This window comes from Panthera tigris, chromosome B3 (assembly GCF_018350195.1).
Source record: "Panthera tigris isolate Pti1 chromosome B3, P.tigris_Pti1_mat1.1, whole genome shotgun sequence".
Lineage (NCBI taxonomy): Eukaryota > Metazoa > Chordata > Mammalia > Carnivora > Felidae > Panthera > Panthera tigris.
In genome coordinates, this window is record NC_056665.1 from 119898113 (window position 1) to 119918514 (window position 20402).

General features: G+C 47.2%; 2 protein-coding genes across 7 annotated transcripts in view; one reads left to right on the forward strand and one right to left on the reverse strand.

The window, feature by feature from the left end:
• FLVCR2 (FLVCR heme transporter 2) overlaps positions 1-8106 on the forward strand; it is a 55305-nt gene extending 47199 nt beyond the window's left edge. The window contains exons 6-11 of one of the 3 annotated variants that reach the window (XR_006218997.1): positions 684-794; positions 1947-2052; positions 2203-2314; positions 2903-2958; positions 3212-3328; positions 6798-6884. Coding sequence is in view for 2 of the 3 variants with exons in the window: in XM_007095036.2 (XP_007095098.2) it covers positions 684-794; positions 1947-2052; positions 2203-2314; positions 2903-2958; positions 6798-6866 (454 nt within the window). In the remaining variant the exon portion in view is untranslated. Of the gene's footprint in view, positions 1-683; positions 795-1946; positions 2053-2202; positions 2315-2902; positions 2959-3211; positions 3329-6797 lie in introns of all 3 variants that reach the window. The other 2 variants (XM_042990156.1, XM_007095036.2) reach the window with 2 other exon arrangements.
• A 2753-nt stretch (positions 8107-10859) lies between these two features.
• On the reverse strand, positions 10860-20373 carry ERG28 (ergosterol biosynthesis 28 homolog). Of its 4 annotated transcripts, XM_042990176.1 has the most exons (7): positions 20155-20373; positions 18384-18511; positions 17449-17612; positions 14787-14881; positions 12208-12351; positions 11736-11854; positions 10860-11607 (listed from the first exon to the last, which is right to left on the reverse strand). In XM_042990176.1, the coding sequence occupies exons 3-7, from the start codon at positions 17579-17581 to the stop codon at positions 11409-11411; spliced, it is 690 nt and encodes a 229-aa protein (XP_042846110.1). In that variant the 5' UTR covers positions 17582-17612; positions 18384-18511; positions 20155-20373; the 3' UTR covers positions 10860-11408. The 4 variants fall into 4 exon arrangements, with proteins under 4 accessions (XP_042846110.1, XP_042846109.1, XP_042846111.1 ...); XM_042990175.1 differs by lacking the exon at positions 18384-18511; XM_042990177.1 differs by lacking the exons at positions 12208-12351; positions 18384-18511.
• Between the last annotated feature and the right edge of the window lie 29 nt (positions 20374-20402).

Here is a 20402-nt window from a genome sequence, read left to right on the forward strand (position 1 = left end):
AAAGTGTGGGAGGGACACAAGCAGGGTGAGCCCTAAAGAAGCAGCGGCAGGTTGCCAATGGTCCTTCTGGGGGGACTGACAAAGGGAAATGGGGAGTGGGCAGAGCTTTCTCACTCTGACTTTGGAGACAAGCACTTAGTTCAGACAAGCGAGTGGCAACAGGAAGAACTTCGAGATGACAGACAGACTCTAAACGGCAGATCGCTCGCTGCCCAGCATTGTGATGGGGTCTTGGGGCAAAGCGGATAAGTGGAGTTGGGTAGCTTCTGGGGATAGTCCTGCACGCCACTGCTGCCTGACCACTGCTGATGTTTGTTCCGTAGTTTTGGTGAAGGATGAGGAAAGGAAAGGGTTGTGTCCTTCTTGCTTGTGGGGCAGCTTGATCTTGTTGAGCGGGTTCTGCAGGCGGAGAACACACATGCAGCAAGGTGGCTTCATACTCTTCTGGTCTTACCCTTTGTAGCAGTGGCCATGGTGTAATTAAGTGACTATTTGTGTGATCACCGGTTCAGTGTCAATCAACCTCATGGACAGAAAGTTCTGCGAGAGCAGATGTCCCAGCACACAGCAGAGGGCTTGACACACAGCAGGTCCTCAGTTGCTACTTGTACAATGAGTAAATGAATGAATGATCCTGTTAAGGTCAGAAGTGTATGACTCCATTTCTTTGCCTCTGCTTGTAGGGAGACAACCCTGGTGGTCTACATCATGACTGTGGTTGGCATGGTGGTGTACACATTGACCTTGAACCTGGGACACCTATGGGTAGTGTTCATCACTGCTGGCACAATGGGGTAAGTTTCACCTCTAAACTGTTTAACTGGGAAGCAGCATCCCATGGCTCCTAGAGCTGCCGACATCTTGGAAGCAACATTGATCTCTTTGCTGACTTCTCATTGACCTCTGGAGATGTGGAAATCTTGCCCAGAGGCCTTGTTTATGTGTAGTGCTGCAAAAGGCTGTCTAATAGGGCTTCCATGCTATTGGGATGGAGTTTGTCCTTCACAGACCTCACAGAGGCTAGGAAATGTTCGGAGTCTCTTTTAGCTCTGCCTGGGACAATGTGGAGTCATAGAAAGTACACAGGGCTAGGGATCAGAAAGCCCGGGTCCTTGTCTCAGTTCTGCTGCTGACTGATGACAGGTACATCACTGAACTGCTCTGAGCCTCAGTTTCTGCATCTTTAAAAGAAGATGAGAGTGGCCTGTCTTGTAGAGTTGTTGCAAGGAGCGAGAGAGAAATAGATGTGAAAGCAGCATGAAGTGTGGTGCAGGTGTAAGAAATTAGAATTGGAATTTTCCGGACCTGCTATATGAGGAAGCCTAGGAAACAGCACACCTTCCACAGGGATCTCTGCTTAGCCTCACATCCCAGATATTTTCCTGTGTGTGTGTGTGTGTGTGTGTGTGTGTGTGTGTGTGAGAGAGAGAGAGAGAGAGAGAGAGAGAGAGATGGTGACAGAGACAGATACCCAGTCTTTCTCAGCAGGCGACTCTCCAGAGGGATAAAGGAGGATTTTGAGCTCCTCCTTCTAGGTCTCAAAGAGCCATGGAGATGCTGTTCAGTGTCCAGGGACTTCCCACTCCCAGCACAGGGCTTATGGACCTTTGACACAGAATTTCTCAGCTGAGGGCTGAACACTGCAGGCATCCCCATCCCTTCTGTAAACATTGACCTTGTCTTTAACTGATGGCTGGAACTAGAGGAAGCAGGGGACCCCAGGAGCCTCAGGAGCATGAAGCCTACATATGAACTTCTTCCTGACCTACAGGGGTATCTCTTTCCTTGGTATGACCACCTGGGGGATGGCCTGATTATTCAAAGGCCTGGAAAGTCTTGATGGCAAGAAACAAAACAGGAAAAGGAGTTCTAAGGGAGGAGGTGGGCTCCTTATCCTCCTTGTTCTTGAAGTTCTCCATCACCTTGTTTCTGTGATCGGCCTTCAGCTTCTTCATGACCGGCTATCTCCCCCTGGGATTTGAGTTTGCTGTGGAGCTGACATACCCAGAATCAGAAGGCATGTCGTCTGGCCTCCTTAACGTGTCTGCCCAGGTAGGGCTCTTATTTGGTGGCGGCCCCAAAGCAATGGCTCTTTGTTCCCTACCTGACTTGGCTGGCACAGGCATTGCATCATGGCAGCTCAGTTCTTCTGTGGGCTAGTTGGCTGGGCCCTTGTTTCCAGTCTTCTTGGTGCCTTTCTAGGTATTCGGGATCATCTTCACCATCTCCCAGGGTCAAATTATTGACAACTATGGAACCATGCCTGGGAACATCTTTCTGTGTGTGTTCCTCACCCTTGGAGCAGTCCTCACTGGTGAGTTGGGGCCTCAGGACAGGATGATGCTCAGGCTGCTCATGGGCTTAGGCTGTTGGCAATTTGAGACCTCAGTGTTTTGACTGATCATACAGATTGAGGGATACACATGCAGAGGGGCAGAAGGGAAGGCTTGTTAGGAAATGTGTTTGAGAGGCGGTAGCATGTTTTTAGTGGAATGAGCCTGGGTTTTGGTACCAAAAGACCCTTGTTTGCATCCCAGACTATGACACTAACCTCCATAGCTGTTTGACTGTGGGCAAGTGGACCAACTTCTGGAAGGCTCACTTTCCTAATCTATAAAATGGGGGTTGTTGTGAAGATTAGAGCAATGTGTGCAAACTCCCTGACAAATATTAGTGATCTATAAATGAAGGCCAATTTCATCATTGGCTTCTGCCTGTCAGGGACATCAGTGATCCCCAGGCTTTATCAAGTTGGCAGGTGGAACCCCCATTTCCCTGGAATATCTGAAGTAGGTGACCCTTAGGAAAATGAGGGCTCCCTTTCTTGGGTGAACTTGTCCATTGGTCTCCTTAATAACTCTTGTGTCTCTGTTGTTGTTCTTTTTCAATCCCTTGACCTCAGCATTCATTAGGGCAGATCTCCGGAGGCAGAAAGCAAACAAAGAAACTCCTGAGAATGTGAGTATGTGGGAGCTTGCTTTGCTGAGAGCTGGGTCCCAAGCTTTGTTTGAGGATGTGGCAGCATGGGTGGGCCCAAGGGGCTCCCAGAGTGGGCTAGTTCTCTGGATGATGTGAGATCAGCTCAGCTCGCATAAACACGGTGGCCAAGAGTTTCCTTGGTGGGTGTTTCAGCACGGTTTTTGTGCTGTTCTTTCCTGGACTCTTCTTCTGCTTCCTTCCCTTCTCCTGGCCTCCCTGCTGTGGTCCCCAGAGCACGTCACTGTTGTCACAGTCTGCTGAGCAGCGCCCACTCCTTGGATCCTGAGACAAGTCCTGAGACCCTGGCTCCACTGCTTTCAGCCTTGGGGTCAGTGGCTGGAGAGGAAAGGTGGGAGCCTACCTCGACCACAGTGGTGGTGGACTCAAATCAGTGGCTCTCCTGGCAGGTTACAGCCCCTTAGGCAGTGCCATGGGGATGAAGGGACCTGCACCAGTGGACTTCCAGTAAGGCTCTAACAGGAGAAGTCAGGAAGCAAGAGCTGATGGTGATATAGGGGGAGGACTGAGAGTATGATCTAGAACAGAAGAGGGTTTCCCAACTGCTTTAATCAGCTGGGAACTATTTTAGCCAAAATGTTAGGTATCACATCTGAGCCAGGATGAAAGCGATTTCAAATCTGAGGAGTAAAAGTGGGATATTACTTAAAAAACAAATAAACACCCAAAACCTATTACAGAAGTAATACATGTTCTTAGTAGAAAAACTAAAAAATACAGAAACGTATACAAAATTTTAAAATCATCCTGTATCATCACCTAGAGATGAAATGCTGGTTGTTTTACAATTACTTAAATGTCTATATCTACATAGAATATGTATGTGTATATATTTTATATTTATATATGGATATGTGAATATTTTTAAAAGAAAAATGGAATCTTCTATCGCTTTTTTTTACTTGTTGTGAACGCTTTATCAGGTCATTATTCTTTTACAATATACTTTTTTTTGTCTTCAAGTTTCTTTTTCTTTAATGTTTATTTTTGAGAGAGAGAAAGTGCGTGCCCAAGCAGGGAAGGGGCAGAGAGAGAGGGAGACAGAGAATCCCAAGCAGGGCCCATGTTGTCAGCGCAGAGCCCAACACAGGGCTCAGACTCACTGTGAGGTCATGACCTGAGCCAAAACCAAGAGTCAGACGCTCGATCGACTGAGCCAGCCAGGCGCCCCTATAACATGCTTTAAATGACTGCACAGTGTTTAAATGAGTGCACATGGGTAAACCATGATTTAACAGTTTTCCTGTCTATAGACATTAAGGTTGTTTTCAATCATTGTTATAAACAATATCGTGAGTAACGTCCCGGAGGCTGAATTTTTGCGCGTGTTCTTAAGCACAGTGTTTCCTTGAGAAATGGATCCGTGGTCACACACATTTTAAAGACCTTGATACGTGTTGCCAAACTGGTGTCTAGAAAGGTACTATCAAAACTATTAATTTATATTGCTATAGCAGTGTATGAGTACCAATGTTGAGGATATATCGTTTTGGAAAACTTGGCCAATTTTCCAAGGCAAAAAATGGTACCTGAAAGAGGTATAGTTAGTGTTGTAAGGATATGTGTTGGCAGATAGATGATAACCTTTAGTTCTCTATTATTTGTCTTCTGATATCACGCTATAGAGTTGGCAGGCTGCAGCAGGGAGCAGTAAATTCAGCGGGGAGGCAGGGAAAGCCTCGGAGCAGAAATGCCATTCTCCAGACTGGCGTGAGGGCTGTGGCATTGCCACGGCGGAGATGGGCTTTCACCTGTGCCCATGTAAAGGAAACGATGGTTTGGAACATTTTGGTGAATATATAGTGAGCCTGGGTAATAAAAAAGGAGAGCCGGTAACAAAACAGGAGAGATTTCTTGGGAGAAGGTTTTAATTTGGAATGTGACATATTGTGTCAAGTGATAAGAGATTTTGTTTACTCTGTAATCTGTGTTTATGTTGGCAGACATGGGCAAACACGAGGAAAGAAAAGGTCACCTGTTAATCCTAGCACCCGGAGATAACCTAATAACATTATAGTCCGTCATTAAAGTTGTTTTCTTTGGGTTTGCTTGTGCATATTGGTTTCCCAAACTGATTGTTTACTTAATGTTAGCTTGTCAGCTTTTCCCCAGTTACATCCCACAACTCTCTATTTCCATTTCCTCTTGTTTAATACTTAGGTTGCTCCACTATTTCATTATTCTTGCAGCGGCATCTTGGTGCACATAGACCAGGTTTGTTAATCAAGGTTGGAGTTGTTGGCTTACTCACCTTCTGGATGGGGTATTGGAAATAGCACTGAGTAGGAAGAGGAGACAAATCTGGGGATCGTGCTCAACCGTCTGTGTCCCTGGATAACTCACCATGCATCTTTGGACCTCACTTGCACCTGAGGAGGCTTATTGGTATGGGAAGGTCAGAGTCATGGTGGGTTGACACCCAGGGATGCCAGGGCTGTTACAGAGCATCCCTCCACTGGAGCCCAACACTAAAACCCCACGGCAGTCAGGGTGAGACCCGGCCACCACCACATGAATTCATCATCAGAGCCAGGTAAAAAGACAGGGCGCCTGGCAGATGTGGCCAGAGCTGCTCTTTCTAATCTATGAGATGTACAGTTTTGGAAAAAAGAGACAGAACTGGCTTGGGGCTAGTGACTAACCTCGATGATGAAAATCTTGGTTTGGGTTTCCATTTTTCTTCCAGTTGGTAGTTCTCAGCCAAGAGACGGTGGCTGTACTTCTGTCCCCACTAAGCTGGGTTTCTGGTTGTGATTTCAAAGTGCCAGCTTTGGAGAGGGCAGGCATGTGTGGGCACACACGTGTGTGTCTGCGAGAGGAGAGAGGCTGCCTGGTTGACTTAAGCAGGCTGCTGGTTGCCTGAAGAAGGCTACTCATGGCTGAGGTTGACCTGGGGCCAAAAAATTAGCAAGAGTGAGAATGGGGAGGTTGGGTTTCTACAGCTGTTGACGTACGTTAGCCTTGAGACAGTCCCTGGGGGAGAAGCACCATTTGTCCAATTGGCACTGGACTCTAGCTGGGCCTGTAGATGTTCCTCTGGCTCTTGAATGGTGGTGGGGGCAGGCCTGGGCCTGTGCCAAGGTCTTCTCACTAACTGGATGCACACTCGAGGTAAGAAGCAAGGCACCGCATGGACTTAGGGACCCCACAGGATGACTTCCAGGCCATACTTAGTTCCAACCCCACCTCACATCCTTTCCCCGAGAAAGTCAAAGCCGCACTGACCCCAAGTCTTCTTCTCTAGGTATAAAGGGTATAAGAGATATTTTTAGCCAGTGAGTTTATATGCATCCTGCCTTTATACAGATTCTCTTCGATGCATCCATTCCCTGCACATTATCCTAATACTCCTCGTCCTGGGGGCTGCCTCCAAAGGAAGGTAGTCAGAAATTCCGTGGGAGTTGCAGACCCGGCACTTTGGATAGCTCCTTGGTGGCCAGTCCAGATGAGTTTTAGGCTGTCAGAATGGGGAGGGAGAGCAGGCTCTGCCATTTCATTCCTGAGAGGGAGCCTGGAATGGCACTTGGAACAGGATGGTTTGTGGTCGCTGTGGCATCAGAGATGGCTTTCTTGGCTTTTTTCTTTGAGGATGCTGTGATGGTGTGTGTGTTTAAAGGGCACACTGGCAAGGACTGGTTGCTTTTCTTCCCTTTGTTTACTCTTGGGGCCGCCGAGGGGCCTCTGGCTCTTGGTTTTCCCACTTTGCCACTGATTATGGTCACTAACAGGCAGTCGTTCCGGCCCAGGTGGAGTCTTGCCCCTCTTCACCCACAGGGTTGCCTGCTTGTTTTGCCTTGCAGAAACTCCAGGAGGAGGAGGAGAGCAATGCCAACAAAGTACCCACCATTGTGTCTGAGGAGCACCTCTGAGAGAAGAAGGTGGTGGCGACTCAGGGAACACCGACGGCACCCCCCCCCCCCCCCCCCCCCCCCCCCGCCTCTTTGGTCAGCATTCACTGCCAGCACACAGGTCTTCACCAGAGCAGCTTTTGGAGGGAACCGGCTGGAATATCTGTGGCTTGGATGGCGGTGCCTCTGCCTCCTGGAACCCATTCAAGAGCTTGCATGGTCTGGTTGGGGACGATGGCACCTTTCACCAAATGCACACTCCATTCCCGCCCCCTCCCCCTCGTGGGTTATGGGAGCTGGTGTTGGGAGAGTTTGGTGGAGAACGGTGCTGCCCTGTCTTCCCCCTTCCCCTCCATCCTGCAAAGAAAGAGCCTGCAAAATTATCGCGGAAAGGAAGCTTATTCAGGATATTAACTTTTTCTAGTGTCTTAAGACCCTTAGAAGCCCAGTCCTAAGGAGAGGCAGCTGCTCCGGATGAGGGGAATTTGGGGGTCACCAGCCCGGCTGCTGACTCCTGTGGGAAAAAGCACCATCAGAAAAAAAACTGCATCAGAACGAAGCCATCAGGACTCGGCCTCGTTTCTCCTGGCCTGAGGTTGGGGTCTGCTTCCAAACCCTTTCCTAAGAGCTGATCAAACCAAACATCAATAAACTTGACAGAAATTTTGCTGTGGCCATGAAGAAGAAACCCATTTGGGAGAGTGAGCTGCCTAGGTGTGTGAGGGCACCTGTGAAGGCAGTTGGGGACCGTGGTGGCTTGATTTGGGACTAAGTTCTTTTCTACAGAGTCTCTGCCCAGGGACTTCCGTGTGGGTCACAGTCACCTCTGATGCCTTCATGTGGACACTACCTTGAGAAACTCCATCAGCCTCTGCACTTGCTTTCTCTGAAGGGAGGGAAATCCCAGCCAACTTCCTGTAACCTTTACTGAGAGCTAACCTTGATTCATCCCACGCTGAGAAATCCACAGCTGTGTCTGCGAGATGAGAGGAAAGGGGCAGAAGGAAAGCTGGCCCTTGAAATGGGAAGTGAGTCTGCTTGAATTAAGTGCACCTGCCTCCGGAGGGGACAGTATTCTTACACTCACCCCCTCTTCCTGCCCTCTTCCAGCAGTAATCTTTTTTTAAATCAGATATTGTGAATTTAAAGGGAGTCCCTTTAAACCAACCCAAGGTGACTTCCTCTCCTGCCTAGCCTGCTGTCTGGCTCTACTCATGGCCTTGGGTGGTGTCCCCTGAAAATAAGACATTTCAGTAATTTCTCCTGCGTGGTGAACAGCTGTGATCATGACCATGGTGCTGTTTGGCTGTGGCCACTGCCCCGGCCTTGGCAAACGGGAGCAGCCTGGGTCGGTTGGCAGCAGTGCCGGGGTGCCCGGGCCACTGCCTGAGGGGAACCAGGTGTGTGTGTGTGTGTGTGTGTGTGTGTGTGTGTGTGTGTACATTCTGTACATTCCGGGTAATAGAAGAAGTTCACACTTCTGGTGGGGGGAGTGATTGGGGGTGGAAGCGAAGTGGAGAGAAAGCATGTCTTACTTTTGATAAGGAGAAAGGTGCTTACTCTTCAGCTCCTTCAAACTTTTTAACAGAATGTTTACCAGATCCATTTGTTCCTTTATTTTAAGAACATAATTTGTATTTTGTTTGTAATGCCAGATGTTTTAAGGCAATAAAAGATTCTCCGAGTGGTCTGCCTTGTCATCAGGTGGGGGCGGAGGTGCCTTTTGGCACAAGAATGAGAGAGTCTTGCCCATTTCAGGTGCGGGAGGGGCTGGGGCTAGAGGAGCAGCTCCTGTGGCCTTCTGCGGAGGTGGGTCCTCTGTTTACGGAGATGTTACCATCCCAGTGGGTTACTTTTTAAAGACAAGGCAGTAAAAGTGAACGTTGGCCTACGTGGTGCCTGGCAACTCGGCGCCCAGCACGTGACCCTGACCGCCTTCTGTGCTGTGTGTATTTGCAGACGGTCCACTCGGGGTAACCGCTGATAGCCCACTGTGGTTTCTGGCTCTGCCTCAAAGCGTGGCCGAAGTATTTGTTCTAGGACTGTACCATCCTGCCCTGGCCAGAGTCCACGCTTTTGGCATCTGCTGTGGTGCTGCCACTTCTCTTCTGATCTGTCCGGCCAACTGCCACTTCTCCCTTCCCAGGTGCGTTCACCCCATACTGTGATCTGGACATGCTGCTATCGGCTTTCTGTGCATTTCTTTCCTGGAAATTGCACTGTGTCTGTGGCATTCTGGGACCATTATCTGTTAGCAGTTCTGAGCTGGAGAGACATTACGGATTCTACTTTAAATCATCTCGGAAGGGAGCCAAGACTGGCGGTTAAAGAAATAGAATATTCATAGTATCTTCCAACTACTCTAAATCGTCTCTTTGGATCCTTTGGGATCTTGTCTTTGCTCATCAGGAATCACATTTCTATGATGTATGCTCAGAGGATCCGCATCCAACTCATGCATGTTTTCAATTCACTTTCTTAGGTGGGCTCCATGTGGATCTACACTTCCATGCAAACTCTGCAAAATCATTGCTTTTACTATCTCCTTAACAGTAGTTGGTGAGGGAGGGATAGTCTGTATCCCTGAGCTATTTTTCTAGACGTAGTGTTGGCATGTGAGGCCTGGTATTGCTGCAACCACTTTTGGCACCATAAAGGAAGCCAGCCTGAGGATGAAACCAACACAGGAGGGCAGAGCGGAGTCAGATCAAACCATTCCTGAAGCCTATAATCCACTGAACTTTTCAATTTTGTGAGCCAATGTTATCTTTATTGTTTAAGCTAGTTTAAGACCGTTTTGTTCTTTTCACCTAAAAAGCCTTAACTGATAGAGAATTCCCAGTGCATTTAAGTATTTATTAAGCTTAAAGTATTTAACTTTAAGCTTCCTATCCTGCCTTTGCAAGTCCCCTGCCTCCCTGACCGCTCACCTTTCTCTTCCCAACTTCTCTACTTGGTTCTTACTCCTTCAACAAGATGGTTCCTACCTTCCAGATGCTGTTCCCTCTGCCCTAAATGTCTGCCTCCTATATGAAGACATCTAATGCCTGGGCATTCAAGGCTCAGCTCAAATCCCATCCCCTCAGGGAGTCCTTTCCTGATAATCTGAACTGTGCACCCCCTACCTTCTTGATCATAAAACTTTGTATTCTAAATTCTTTTTTTAACGTTTATTTTATTTTTGAGAGAGACAGAGACGGAGTGCGAGCTGGGGAGGGGCAGAGGGAGAGAGGGAAACACAGAATCGGAAGCAGGCTCCAGGCTCTGAGCTGTCAGCACAGAGCCCGATGTGGGGCTCGAACCCACAAACTGTGAGATCATGACCTGAGCTGAACTCGGCCGCTTAACCGACTGAGCCACCCAGCGCCCTAAAACCTTGTATTCTAGAGTTCTTAGTGTCTGAAGTTGTTTTTGTGTGTTCCTTTATTGTCCATTACCTTGACTTCACTGCAAGGGCCACAGGAACAGGGACATTGCCTGGGACATCATTTCTCTTTCTCAAGTGTCTGGCCTGGAGTTAAATGTTCAATAAATACTTTGTTGATGTAATGAATGGGTTCTTGAGTCTACACACTGCGTGTGGGCCCCGCCAGTGAGGAGCCCCTCAGAATTCTGTTTGGAGGGCAACTACCTGCTCGAGCCCATTATCATTGGGGTTTCAAGCTCTCCTTTCCATGGTTAGGCAGCTGTTCCTTCCGTGCTATTTTCTGCCTCTGCTTTCTCAAGAAGCTGTTTCCTCCTTAGCAAGAAAACAAGAAAGGGTCCTCCTGACCGTTCAGTTGTGAACTCAGAATCTTGAAGGTGGGGAAGGAGAGGCAGACTGGACTTCAGGAGAAGTGAACAAGTGACCAGATGCGCCAGCGGCAGCCAGGTGTGCCTGGGTCCTTGAGCTGTCCTACTCATTATAGTGTATTTGATCCACAAAATGCTGCGATTCTCCTCTGCTACAGCTCAGAGGAGAGCAGGAGCGCTCCTGGCTTAGGGAAGGTCAAAGTACAAGGACTGATCCAAGCACAGGGTTTTTCTATTTACTACAAAATTCGTTACACAAATACAGCTGACCAGAAGGTCTAAAAACAGCCCAGACTCTTCCAACCCCGATCCACTTGTAGACACAAGGATATGAGCCATGCTCACTCACAGGGGAGCCCTTCTTAGAAGAACTGCCCGTTTCTCGGATGGTTCAGAGTCTCGGGTCCAGCAGCAGAGAGGAGCCCGACCTGGGAGGGCAACCCCGAAGCAGCCCTTGGAGGCTGCTGCTCTGGGCAAGGCAGCAGCTGTAAGTTTCACAGTTCACGTGTTCCCACCACGCAAGTCAGATGAAGGGATGAAAATAAAAAGGAAAAAGCAGAAGGCTGGAAAAGGGTCCTGGAAGAGGCTGCTGGTGGAGGAAGGGCACACAGTGGGTTTCGAAGGTGCTGGCAATTTCTTGGTCTGGGGGAAGGTATGGGGTATCCACCTTAAAATGATTCTTTAAATTGTTCGTACACATCATATACTTTTCTGTATGAAAGTTATACGGTATCGTAAACATTATTAAAGAAAAACCCCAAACGTAAAAGGCTAGCAGGGGGTCAGAGGGCTCAGGATGGTGCAGAAAAGAAGAACTAAAAGAGGAGGGAGGATAAAGGTAGGGGACAGCAAAGGTGGAGGATGGAGTCTTGGAGCTGGTAACGTTGGCCTCAGTTTCTCTTCTTCTGTCTGGATACTGGCTCTACTTCTAGGTACCGAAGCCCAACTAGCATACCCAGGATCGAGAAACCTTCAACACAGAGAAAAGGTTCGTGGCTGACACAGGCACGGCACTTTCTTACACCCTTGTGTGTCTGCCCTCTGCCCCAGCCCGAGGGTGCAGTTCCTGCGGGAGGTCTGGGGTGCTCGGATGCTTACTTGCCACCATCAGGGGTGCCAGGACGCCAATCGTGGGAGCTGCGGTCCCAAAGACAAACAGCTCGGAGAGGAAGTGGCCCAGGGCGAGGAGGAAGGTCCAGAGTGTGATGTGGTACAGCCTGCAAGGGAGCAGACAGACGTGAGAACAGAGGCGATGCTTGTGGGGCGCAGAGGAAGAGTAGAGGTCTGGCTCCACACACACAGAAGCCAACCCAGGGAGGCGACTATGGCTAAAGGGAGAGGAGACTTGGGCCAGAGAAAGACCTGTCTGCTCGACCACATCGATTTATCCTCTACTAGGACAAAACGGAAGGTTTCCACTGCTAGACTGAGAGTGCGGTTCAGGCATCCAGAGTGGGTCTCTGAGTTGTGGCAAGGTGGTGAAGCCAGCTACAGCAAAGCGAGTCTGGGTTATGGCAATCCTAGCAGTATAGACAGTTTCGGATCAATCACGCTTACATATTCTACTCACTTGGCTCTGTAGTCCACGCCCACCTGGCAGGTGTATACGAGGGATGCCACAGAGTGAAGGGCCTGAATGGGGCATGAGCAGCAAGGACCTCTGTGAGGCTTTTAGACGCTCTTGCAACGTGGGCTGGTTATTTAGTATCTTAGCCTAGGAAAATGGTGGAGGACACAGTGATAATCTCATGGGAAGAGAACTCTTTCCTCCGTTTTGACCAAGAGGTGGAAAAGAGATAGGTTATAGGACGACTGACCACATGGATTGGAGATATCTTTTTTTAACTATGAAAAATTTAAAATTACGAAATACTTTAAACATACAAAACATTGTTGATAAGAGAATATTCTAATGAACCTGTATGCAACCAATACCCTGCTCCAGCAAATCTGGATGTTTTGACATTTTTGCTTCAGATACTTTTTCTAAGAAACAAAATATTACAGGTAATCAGTTAAAGCATTCTGTGTATCCTAATCCCACCTGGACCCCCTTCCCAAGCCCCCCTCCCTCCCTCCGCAGAAGGAACTGATATGTTAAATTTGAATTTTATCATTCCTGTGTATGTTTTTATACAGTCAGTAGATACGTATGTTTGGGTGCTGAATTTGAATTTCTGGTTAGGAAGGAAATCGAATCCCAGTGTAGATCAGAAGAACATGGACCAGCGTCCCAGGCTAAAAAAGGCTAGAAACAGAAGTCGGCATTTGTGGCTATCCTGTGTTGGAAGAAGGGGAAAGGAATGGGTGATGATGAGGTAAGTCTCATTCCAAAAGCACAGCAAATGAAAGATACACCTCTTATACCTATCGGCAATTCTTTATCACGTAAAGGTCTTTAAAGGAATTAGTCAGTTCTTCCTCCCAGTCACCTTGAGAGGTACAACAGATATACTGGCTTCATCTTATACATAAAGAGACCAAGATGCCGAGAAAGTGAACAACTGGTCCTTGAACAAAATGGGTTTGAGCAGCAAGGGTCCACTTTCATGTGATATGTGGGTTTTTAAATATTTATTTCGAGAGAGACAGAGAAAGCAGGGGAAGGGCAGAGACAGGGAGACAGAATCCCAAGCAGGCTCTGCCCTGTTAGCTCAGGGCCCAGTAGGGGGCTCATCTCACGAACTGTGAGATCTTGACCTGAGCTGAAATCAAGAGTTGGATGCTTAACTGACCGAGTGACCCATGTGCCCCTATATGTGGATTTTTAAAGATAAATACAGTACAGTACTGTATTTTTTCTTCCTTATGATTTTCTTAAGAACCTTTTCTCTGGCTTATTTTATTGTAAGAATACAATATATAACACAGATAATGTACAAAATATGTACTAATCGACTTTCTTATCAGTAAGGCTTCTGGTCAGTAGCAGGCCATTAGTAGTTAAGTTCTGGGGGGCGTCAAAAGTTAGATGTGGATTTTCAACTATAGGGAGCCACTGTTCCTAATCCCCATGTTGTTCAAGGGTCAACCGTATAATGAACTTGCAGCTACAAAAATAGTTACCAGGAGAACTGAGACAAGAGCCCATTTTCTTGTTTTCATTCTTGGGCCCCAGGCTGTTTCCACTAAACCACACTGCTTCCAAAAATACATGTCAATCTAGAACAAGTCAAACTATAGTTTCAAGTTCCAAAAAATAAAAATAAAAAAAAAAAATTTTAAAAGTTGGGAGAGATCGCAGGGTTAATAGCATTGCTTCAAATCCCACTTGAGTTGGCCTTCCTCAGTTCAAATTAATTGGGTCTCTAATATGCAGATCTGCAAAATCAGGAATGAAAACCATTATCTCCCAGGGCTGCTAGGAGACTTAATCAAGGTCATGTGGATAAAAGCTCCTGGCATTAATCAGAGGTGTTCGGTAAATATCATCACCTCCTCTTTTCCCAAATGCTGAGAGCTTGGATATGACAGAAAAACATTTTAGTGTGAGGTTGGTATTTTGGTGGCCTTAGCCACTGACCGGAGCAAACTTTCCGCTTTGGTTGTGGTGAGGACGGTTGGAAAGGAAGCTCGAGCCCCCTCCAGTGGTCAGCACCGGTTACAGCATTATGTAGACAGGAGGCTATGGCCCTCTGCAAATGGTCCGAGGCAGTGTGACGACCCTAGAGGCAGAATGTTAGGAGTCCTGGGTTCTCTTTCACCCTCACAAGTGGACTCTGCATAGGCGCACAGCAGTTTACTTGTGGGTTCCTTTTCGCATGGATTGTGATTTTTGGTCATTCCTACTTCTTGAGGAATGTGAGAATAAGGTATATGTGGGTGGCTGCTCTAAAAAGAGCACACTACTCTACTTCTGGAGCAGAGAAAGGCTGATTCTTTAGTAAAGGAGTGGAGGGATGTGCTGCAGGCCACTGGATCAATGGTAATAGCCAGTTGCTACCGACTTCCAAAGAATTTTCAAACTTCAAAGACCTGTTAGGCCTATTATGTTTTTTTGGCTTGGAAAGAATAGAACCCATTAACGTTTTATTATCCATGTTCTAGGCTAATGTATGAACATCAGCAGGTCTCCAAGGGGAGGGGCACACTGGATATGCCTGGCACCTGATTTCCAACAAGGGATGCTTAAACTCTTTCTTCCCTTACATACGTCTTGTTGTGGATGTCGATGGCACAGAGGCAGCGAATCACTGATGAGAGTAGGGTCCAGATCCCAAAGGTCCGAGCTTGGAGGCCATTCACTGTATAGTAGGAAAAAGCAAGAGTGTTGAGAGAGTCAGGGGTGAGGTTCCCTCCAAACTCCTCTCACCTCACTGGTGGTTCATGGGAGGCAGGCTGCTAAGCCTGAACTCTCTTTGGCTGGGCAGAGGGGAGGCTCTGGTGCTACACATGGGAACTAGAAGGAATGGAAGGAATTCCAGAATGAGAACGGCTTAGCTCCTCTTCACATGTCTACAGTTGGGTGGGGGAATTTCAAGAGGAGAAACCCAACGAAGGGCCCACTTAGGCAATAACTCCTGAATGCAGACGTTTATGCCTCTGCCCTGGAAGCCACTCAGGTGCTGAAGTCCAGCAAGCGTGGGTCAGCGCACGTTTGGGGGAATGTTGCACATAGTGGTCTGTCAATACAAGATGTCTAGGCGGTGTAAGCTTTCAAGGCTGAGGCAGGAGAGGACTCAGAAATCCGGGGGCTTATCTAGATGCTCAGTCTGGTTTTGAAGAGACCGAAGTCTTCTCTTGGATCCAGATCTGTATTATTTGAACAAAGGCCAAACCGAGCTGCTTTCCTGTGCACTTTGTACTGGAACAAAACACTGCCTGTTTGGTGTTTGCTGCGGCCACCCTGCTCTTGGTGGCTTTGTTCTGATACCGCCGTACTAAGTATCTTGTCCTGAAAGTATTGATCATAGTCCTCCATAGCAGCTGTTCTTGACCCTGGGTGTTTATTAGAGTCAACTACAGAAGCTTTATCCATTTCTCAAGACCTGGGAACGAGACCAATTAAATCATATTCTCTGAAGGCAGGCCCTGGGCATGAAGTATTTTCTAAAAATCTCTCTCTGGGTTGACTGCAATGTACAGCCATTTATCTAAGGCATCCTGTGGCCAGGAATGCCACAACAGTGAAAGTTTTCCTTTGCTGGTCTACTGAGCAAGAGAAATTGTAAGGGACAAGACTGATAACTGAAAGGTCTGCTAATGTTTATTTGGGCTTTAAGGATTTTCCATCCTTTGGAAAACCAGACAGTGATACCAATTTCATAACCCTGAAGGCCTTTACGTGGTAGTAAGGTGGGAAAAAAATCCCATATGCCAAATATCTAGTGGGCGGCCCTGGAAAGCTGTAATTTTTATAAACAAGTTTGATAGCTTTTCTGATGAAAAGATTGAGGAAATATCTCTAGTTAGTGAGATACAAAAGTGGAGTATCTCACCAGCCCTAACCACACTAGGCCCCAAGTGACATTCTACGGGATGCTCCAGAATACTGTGGTTATCAGCAGAGTACCATGACAGCCCCCAGATTAGGAGGGGGGGAAGACAGTCTCTGCTTCTGGGCTGGAGATAAGACACCCACCTACCCACCCACAGTTCTTTTGCACAGCTATATGCCCTTGAGTGAATCACATGACCCCTGGACTTTTCTCTCTCAATTTAAACTTAAAGGGTCAGACCAAGGGTGCCTGGGTGACTCAGCTGGTTAAGTGTCTGACTCTTGATTTCGGCTCAGGTCATGATCTCACGGTCCCACGTCGGGCTCTGTGCTGAGTGTGGAGCTGCTTAACATTCTTTCCCTCCCTCTCCCTCACTTGTACGTGCTCTCTCTCTCAAAAAAAAAAAAAAAAGGACCAGACCAGGTAATTTCTGCAATCCTGTGCATCTACAGTCATCAGAAGGCAGTGTTTGAGGGTGAAAAAGTGAACTGTCCCACCCACTCTTCCAGGTTCTTTACTCCTACTGTACTTGAGTTTTGTTCAAAATGAGCCTTAGCCTACTTAGATTCACTTTATGTGGAGACGTTGCAGAAAAATGAGCTAGGTCAGGGCCCAAATCTGGGTTAGCTATAAATGTGACACAGAATTGTCAGCTGCGTGAAATGATCCTGCAGCTCAAACACCACTACCCCACACATCGGTGCAAGGAAGCGCAAGCTGAAATGTGAAAATGGTCTCAGCAGAGAGGCTCAGGAAGCTGGGACAGGCCACCAGAGGCCTTCTAAGCTTCACTTTGGGACACCAGCTCAGAGGAATGTCGGGTATCATCTCAGGGGCTCGTCACGGTTTGGGAAGACTTTGGTTTTATAACTTCCCATTTGCAACACAGAATATAAACCATTTGGGGCACAACCTAGTTTCTGAAGAGGGCTGAGATAATATGAAAAGCTTCTTTATAGCTTTCTAGTGGGGAATCCCAGAGTCACCAAATAATTCGATTTCCTCACTTGCCCTTGTAATACTTTTTGTATTGCCTGTAAAACGTATAGGGCAGTATAAAATGAATGAAAAGGTATTCAGACAAGCTTGGGGGGAAGAGGGCCATGTGCTATCCACAAAGTCTATTGTTCCACTGGCTGCCAAAGGTTAGGTTAGCCAGCATCAGAATCACCTGGAAAGTTAGGAAAAACTACACCTTTGGGTCCCATTCAGGGGTGGGGCGAAAGTTTCAGGAAATAAGTTTGGAGAAGAAAACAGGCAGCTGTGCTGTTTGTTCGTTTTTAAATTTCCTAGGTGGTTCTCATGGACGGCCTGGCCTAGGAACCACAATTTAGGCAGCTCCCGCAAAGGAGGCAATTCTCTTGACTTCTTACCGAGGTCTGGCTTGCCGGTGTAGAGCTTTTCATAGAGAAAGGTGTGGTCTCGGAAGCTCTGCAGCGTGTTTCCCATGGCTATGATGGACACCATCACCAGCCAGCTTCGTAACACGTTCAAGAAACGGCTCATGACTTCCGGCCAACCCGAGAGGGCTCTTTGCCTTGGAAACAAAGGCAAAAAACGTGAGACAATTAGTCTACTTCAACTATGAGCTCTCTGACTTGTGTAGTTAACCTGTATCCCACTCATGAAGGCTGTACTAAGTTTATCTGGGCAATCACTTTGTGAATTGCTTTCTAAGTCTCTGAGGCTCATCTACCCTCAGTTATCTTGACATATTATTGTTACTTCACCCAAAACCAAAGGGTGCTAACCTTTACCTAGAGTGAAAAAGGCTAAATAATGCCCGGGGCTGGAAATGGTAAACCTAGCCAAAAAAAAAAAAAAAAAAAAAAGGGGGGGGGGGGAAGGAACGGATGAAAAGGAGGTGTACAAATTTTACTATAAATTAATAAAATGGTCTCTTTTTTCTTTAAAGTTTATTTATTTAGAGAGGGAGGGAGAGAGAGAGAGAATCTCATGAACTTGGGGCTTGATCTCACACACCGTGAGATCATGACCTGAGTGGAAATCAAGAGTCGGATGCTTAGCCAACTGAGCCACCCATATGCCCAGTGATAAAATGGACTTCTGAGTAAGACTTACAGAAACTGGTCTCAATATTTAGTTAGACTAATAGTGGTGAATCAACAGTATACTTTGCAATAAGTGACACAGTACTTATTTTTGTCTAAGCAACTTCTCCACAATGTTAGCCTTTTCTCTTGGTTGGAATCAGTCTTTTGCTATCTTTACTCCTAGCCTAGTTTTTTTATGTCATTCTTTTTAAGGTAAGTGGCTCAAAGGTGACTGTAAATCTACCAATGGTTACCTGCCGGGCTATTGATGACAGATCCTTCCAAGCCTTATATATTAGCGTGGAACCTGTGGAGTACGGGCAATATTTACACTCTCAGATTTTTTTCCACTCTGGTTCTCAGGTACATTGGGCTCCATAAGCTAAATGATATAAAAGTTAAAAATAAATAAGCTGCCGTGACTTGAGAACTAGCAGGAAAATTACACAGAGAACGAAACAGCAATGTTGGTGTTGGGTTGTAAGAGAAAGAGTAACAGCTAACAGTTATTGGGCACTTGGATAGGCCGTGCACTTTGCCAAACACCTAACATACATTATCTCATTTAATCAATCCTTAAACAAGGTGGGTAGGGACTATTCCTATTTCCATTTTACAGATGAGGGCTGGCACAGAGACATTAAGGGATTTGCTTGGTCACACAGCTAACATATGGCAGAGTGGAGATACAAACCATGATCTGTTGGACTCACACTGCAATACTGCCTCCCTGAGAATAGTTTGATGAAGTTTTTTTTTTTTTAAATGAAATTTCCATTTTTAAGGGAGACAAACACACTATATCCACTTCTGTCTCGAAGCTGTATACAAAGTCCTCACATGGTATACTTTTTGTTTAAAAAAAAATGAACCCTTGAGGAGCAATGATTTCAATCTACTTGGTTTAAATAAAACTCCCGTTAAGAATTTAGTAATAGAACTACTTCTCATCTTCACTGTGGTTTTGTTTTTGGCTGCTTTTTTGCTTTCCCCACAGTTTATCTTTTGTCAGGTTAACTCCTTGGGCCTGAAGTGGTGATAAACTATCAGGCTTTTTTTGGTCACTCTGGCAGAAGTTTCAGTGTCTTAGGCTACACAGTTGAAATAGATATTAAAGTCAGCAATGGCCTGACAGTGTGAAGCACTGAAAAGAAAAGAAAAGAAAAGAAAAGAAAAAAGCTCTAGAGGAGGAAGCACAAATCCCTCAGGGAATGGTAGATCACAACAGTGGACCTAGTTGAAGTCCAGAGAGAATAGAGCTTTACTGGAGATCACAGGCGTCACAGCATGGGCCAAGATTCCCTCATCTTTCAAGATATCACCCTCCCCCCGCCCCCCCCCGCCCCCCCGCCTCCTTATTTTCTCACCATTCCTCAGTAGGAGACTCGCGCTTTCACCTCCCAGGGTCAGAAAAGCCTGATGGAAGGCCCCATCTTTGAGAGAACTTCTGCCCATCTCACGGAAGCTCTTAGAAATCCCCACGATAGCTGATGAGCGCAGAACCTCAGCACTCTTCCGAACTGCTCCACCCATCCCTCTCCCCCAAATTCCCTAAAGCTTTAGGGCCTCCTAAAGCATCCAGCATCTATTCTCAAATTTTCTCCTGGCCCGGCCCGGCAAAGGTGTGGTGTTAAAACTAGTCAGGAGAGAGAGAGAGAGGTTCCTATCCTGCCCCGATCATTCAGCACCTGTGTGACCCTGGGTGAGAAATCTGCAAAATGGAGCTTAAAAAACACCTATCGCAAGGGTTATTGTGAGAATTACATGAGAAAGTGAAGGGTCCTTGCCCTGGGCTAGGCCCATAGTGCCTGCTCATTCCTTCATTGGTTTCCTGAACCTACCATGCCTTCCTCTTCATAGTCCTAGCTCCTCCTTCTCAAGGTCTCTCGAACCCCTTGTCCCCCAGAAGGTTGCCTCCCAGGGATCTTCCTTCCACCCCACCTCCATTTTTCCAGACTCTCCGGATCCTCTCAATCAGATGGCACAAAAATGCCTCCCTCTCTTTTCTCCCCATGTTGCGCCTACCTGGTGACCGGAACCCCAGCTGAGCAGCGGCGGCAGCAGGAAGAGCAGCAGCAGCAAAGATCCAAAACAGCTCCAGCGAGGAGTCCACCTGAGCCATTTGTCCTCGCCCCCGCCCACAGCCCGGCTCCAGGATTGGGTCGTTTCCGTCAGTCTTCGCTCTGATTGGCTGCTCCTGCTTTGCTCGAGCAGGAGATGGGGCGTGAACCCCTTTACTGCCAATCAGCGGGTGCCGCTTCTCAAGGCACCTC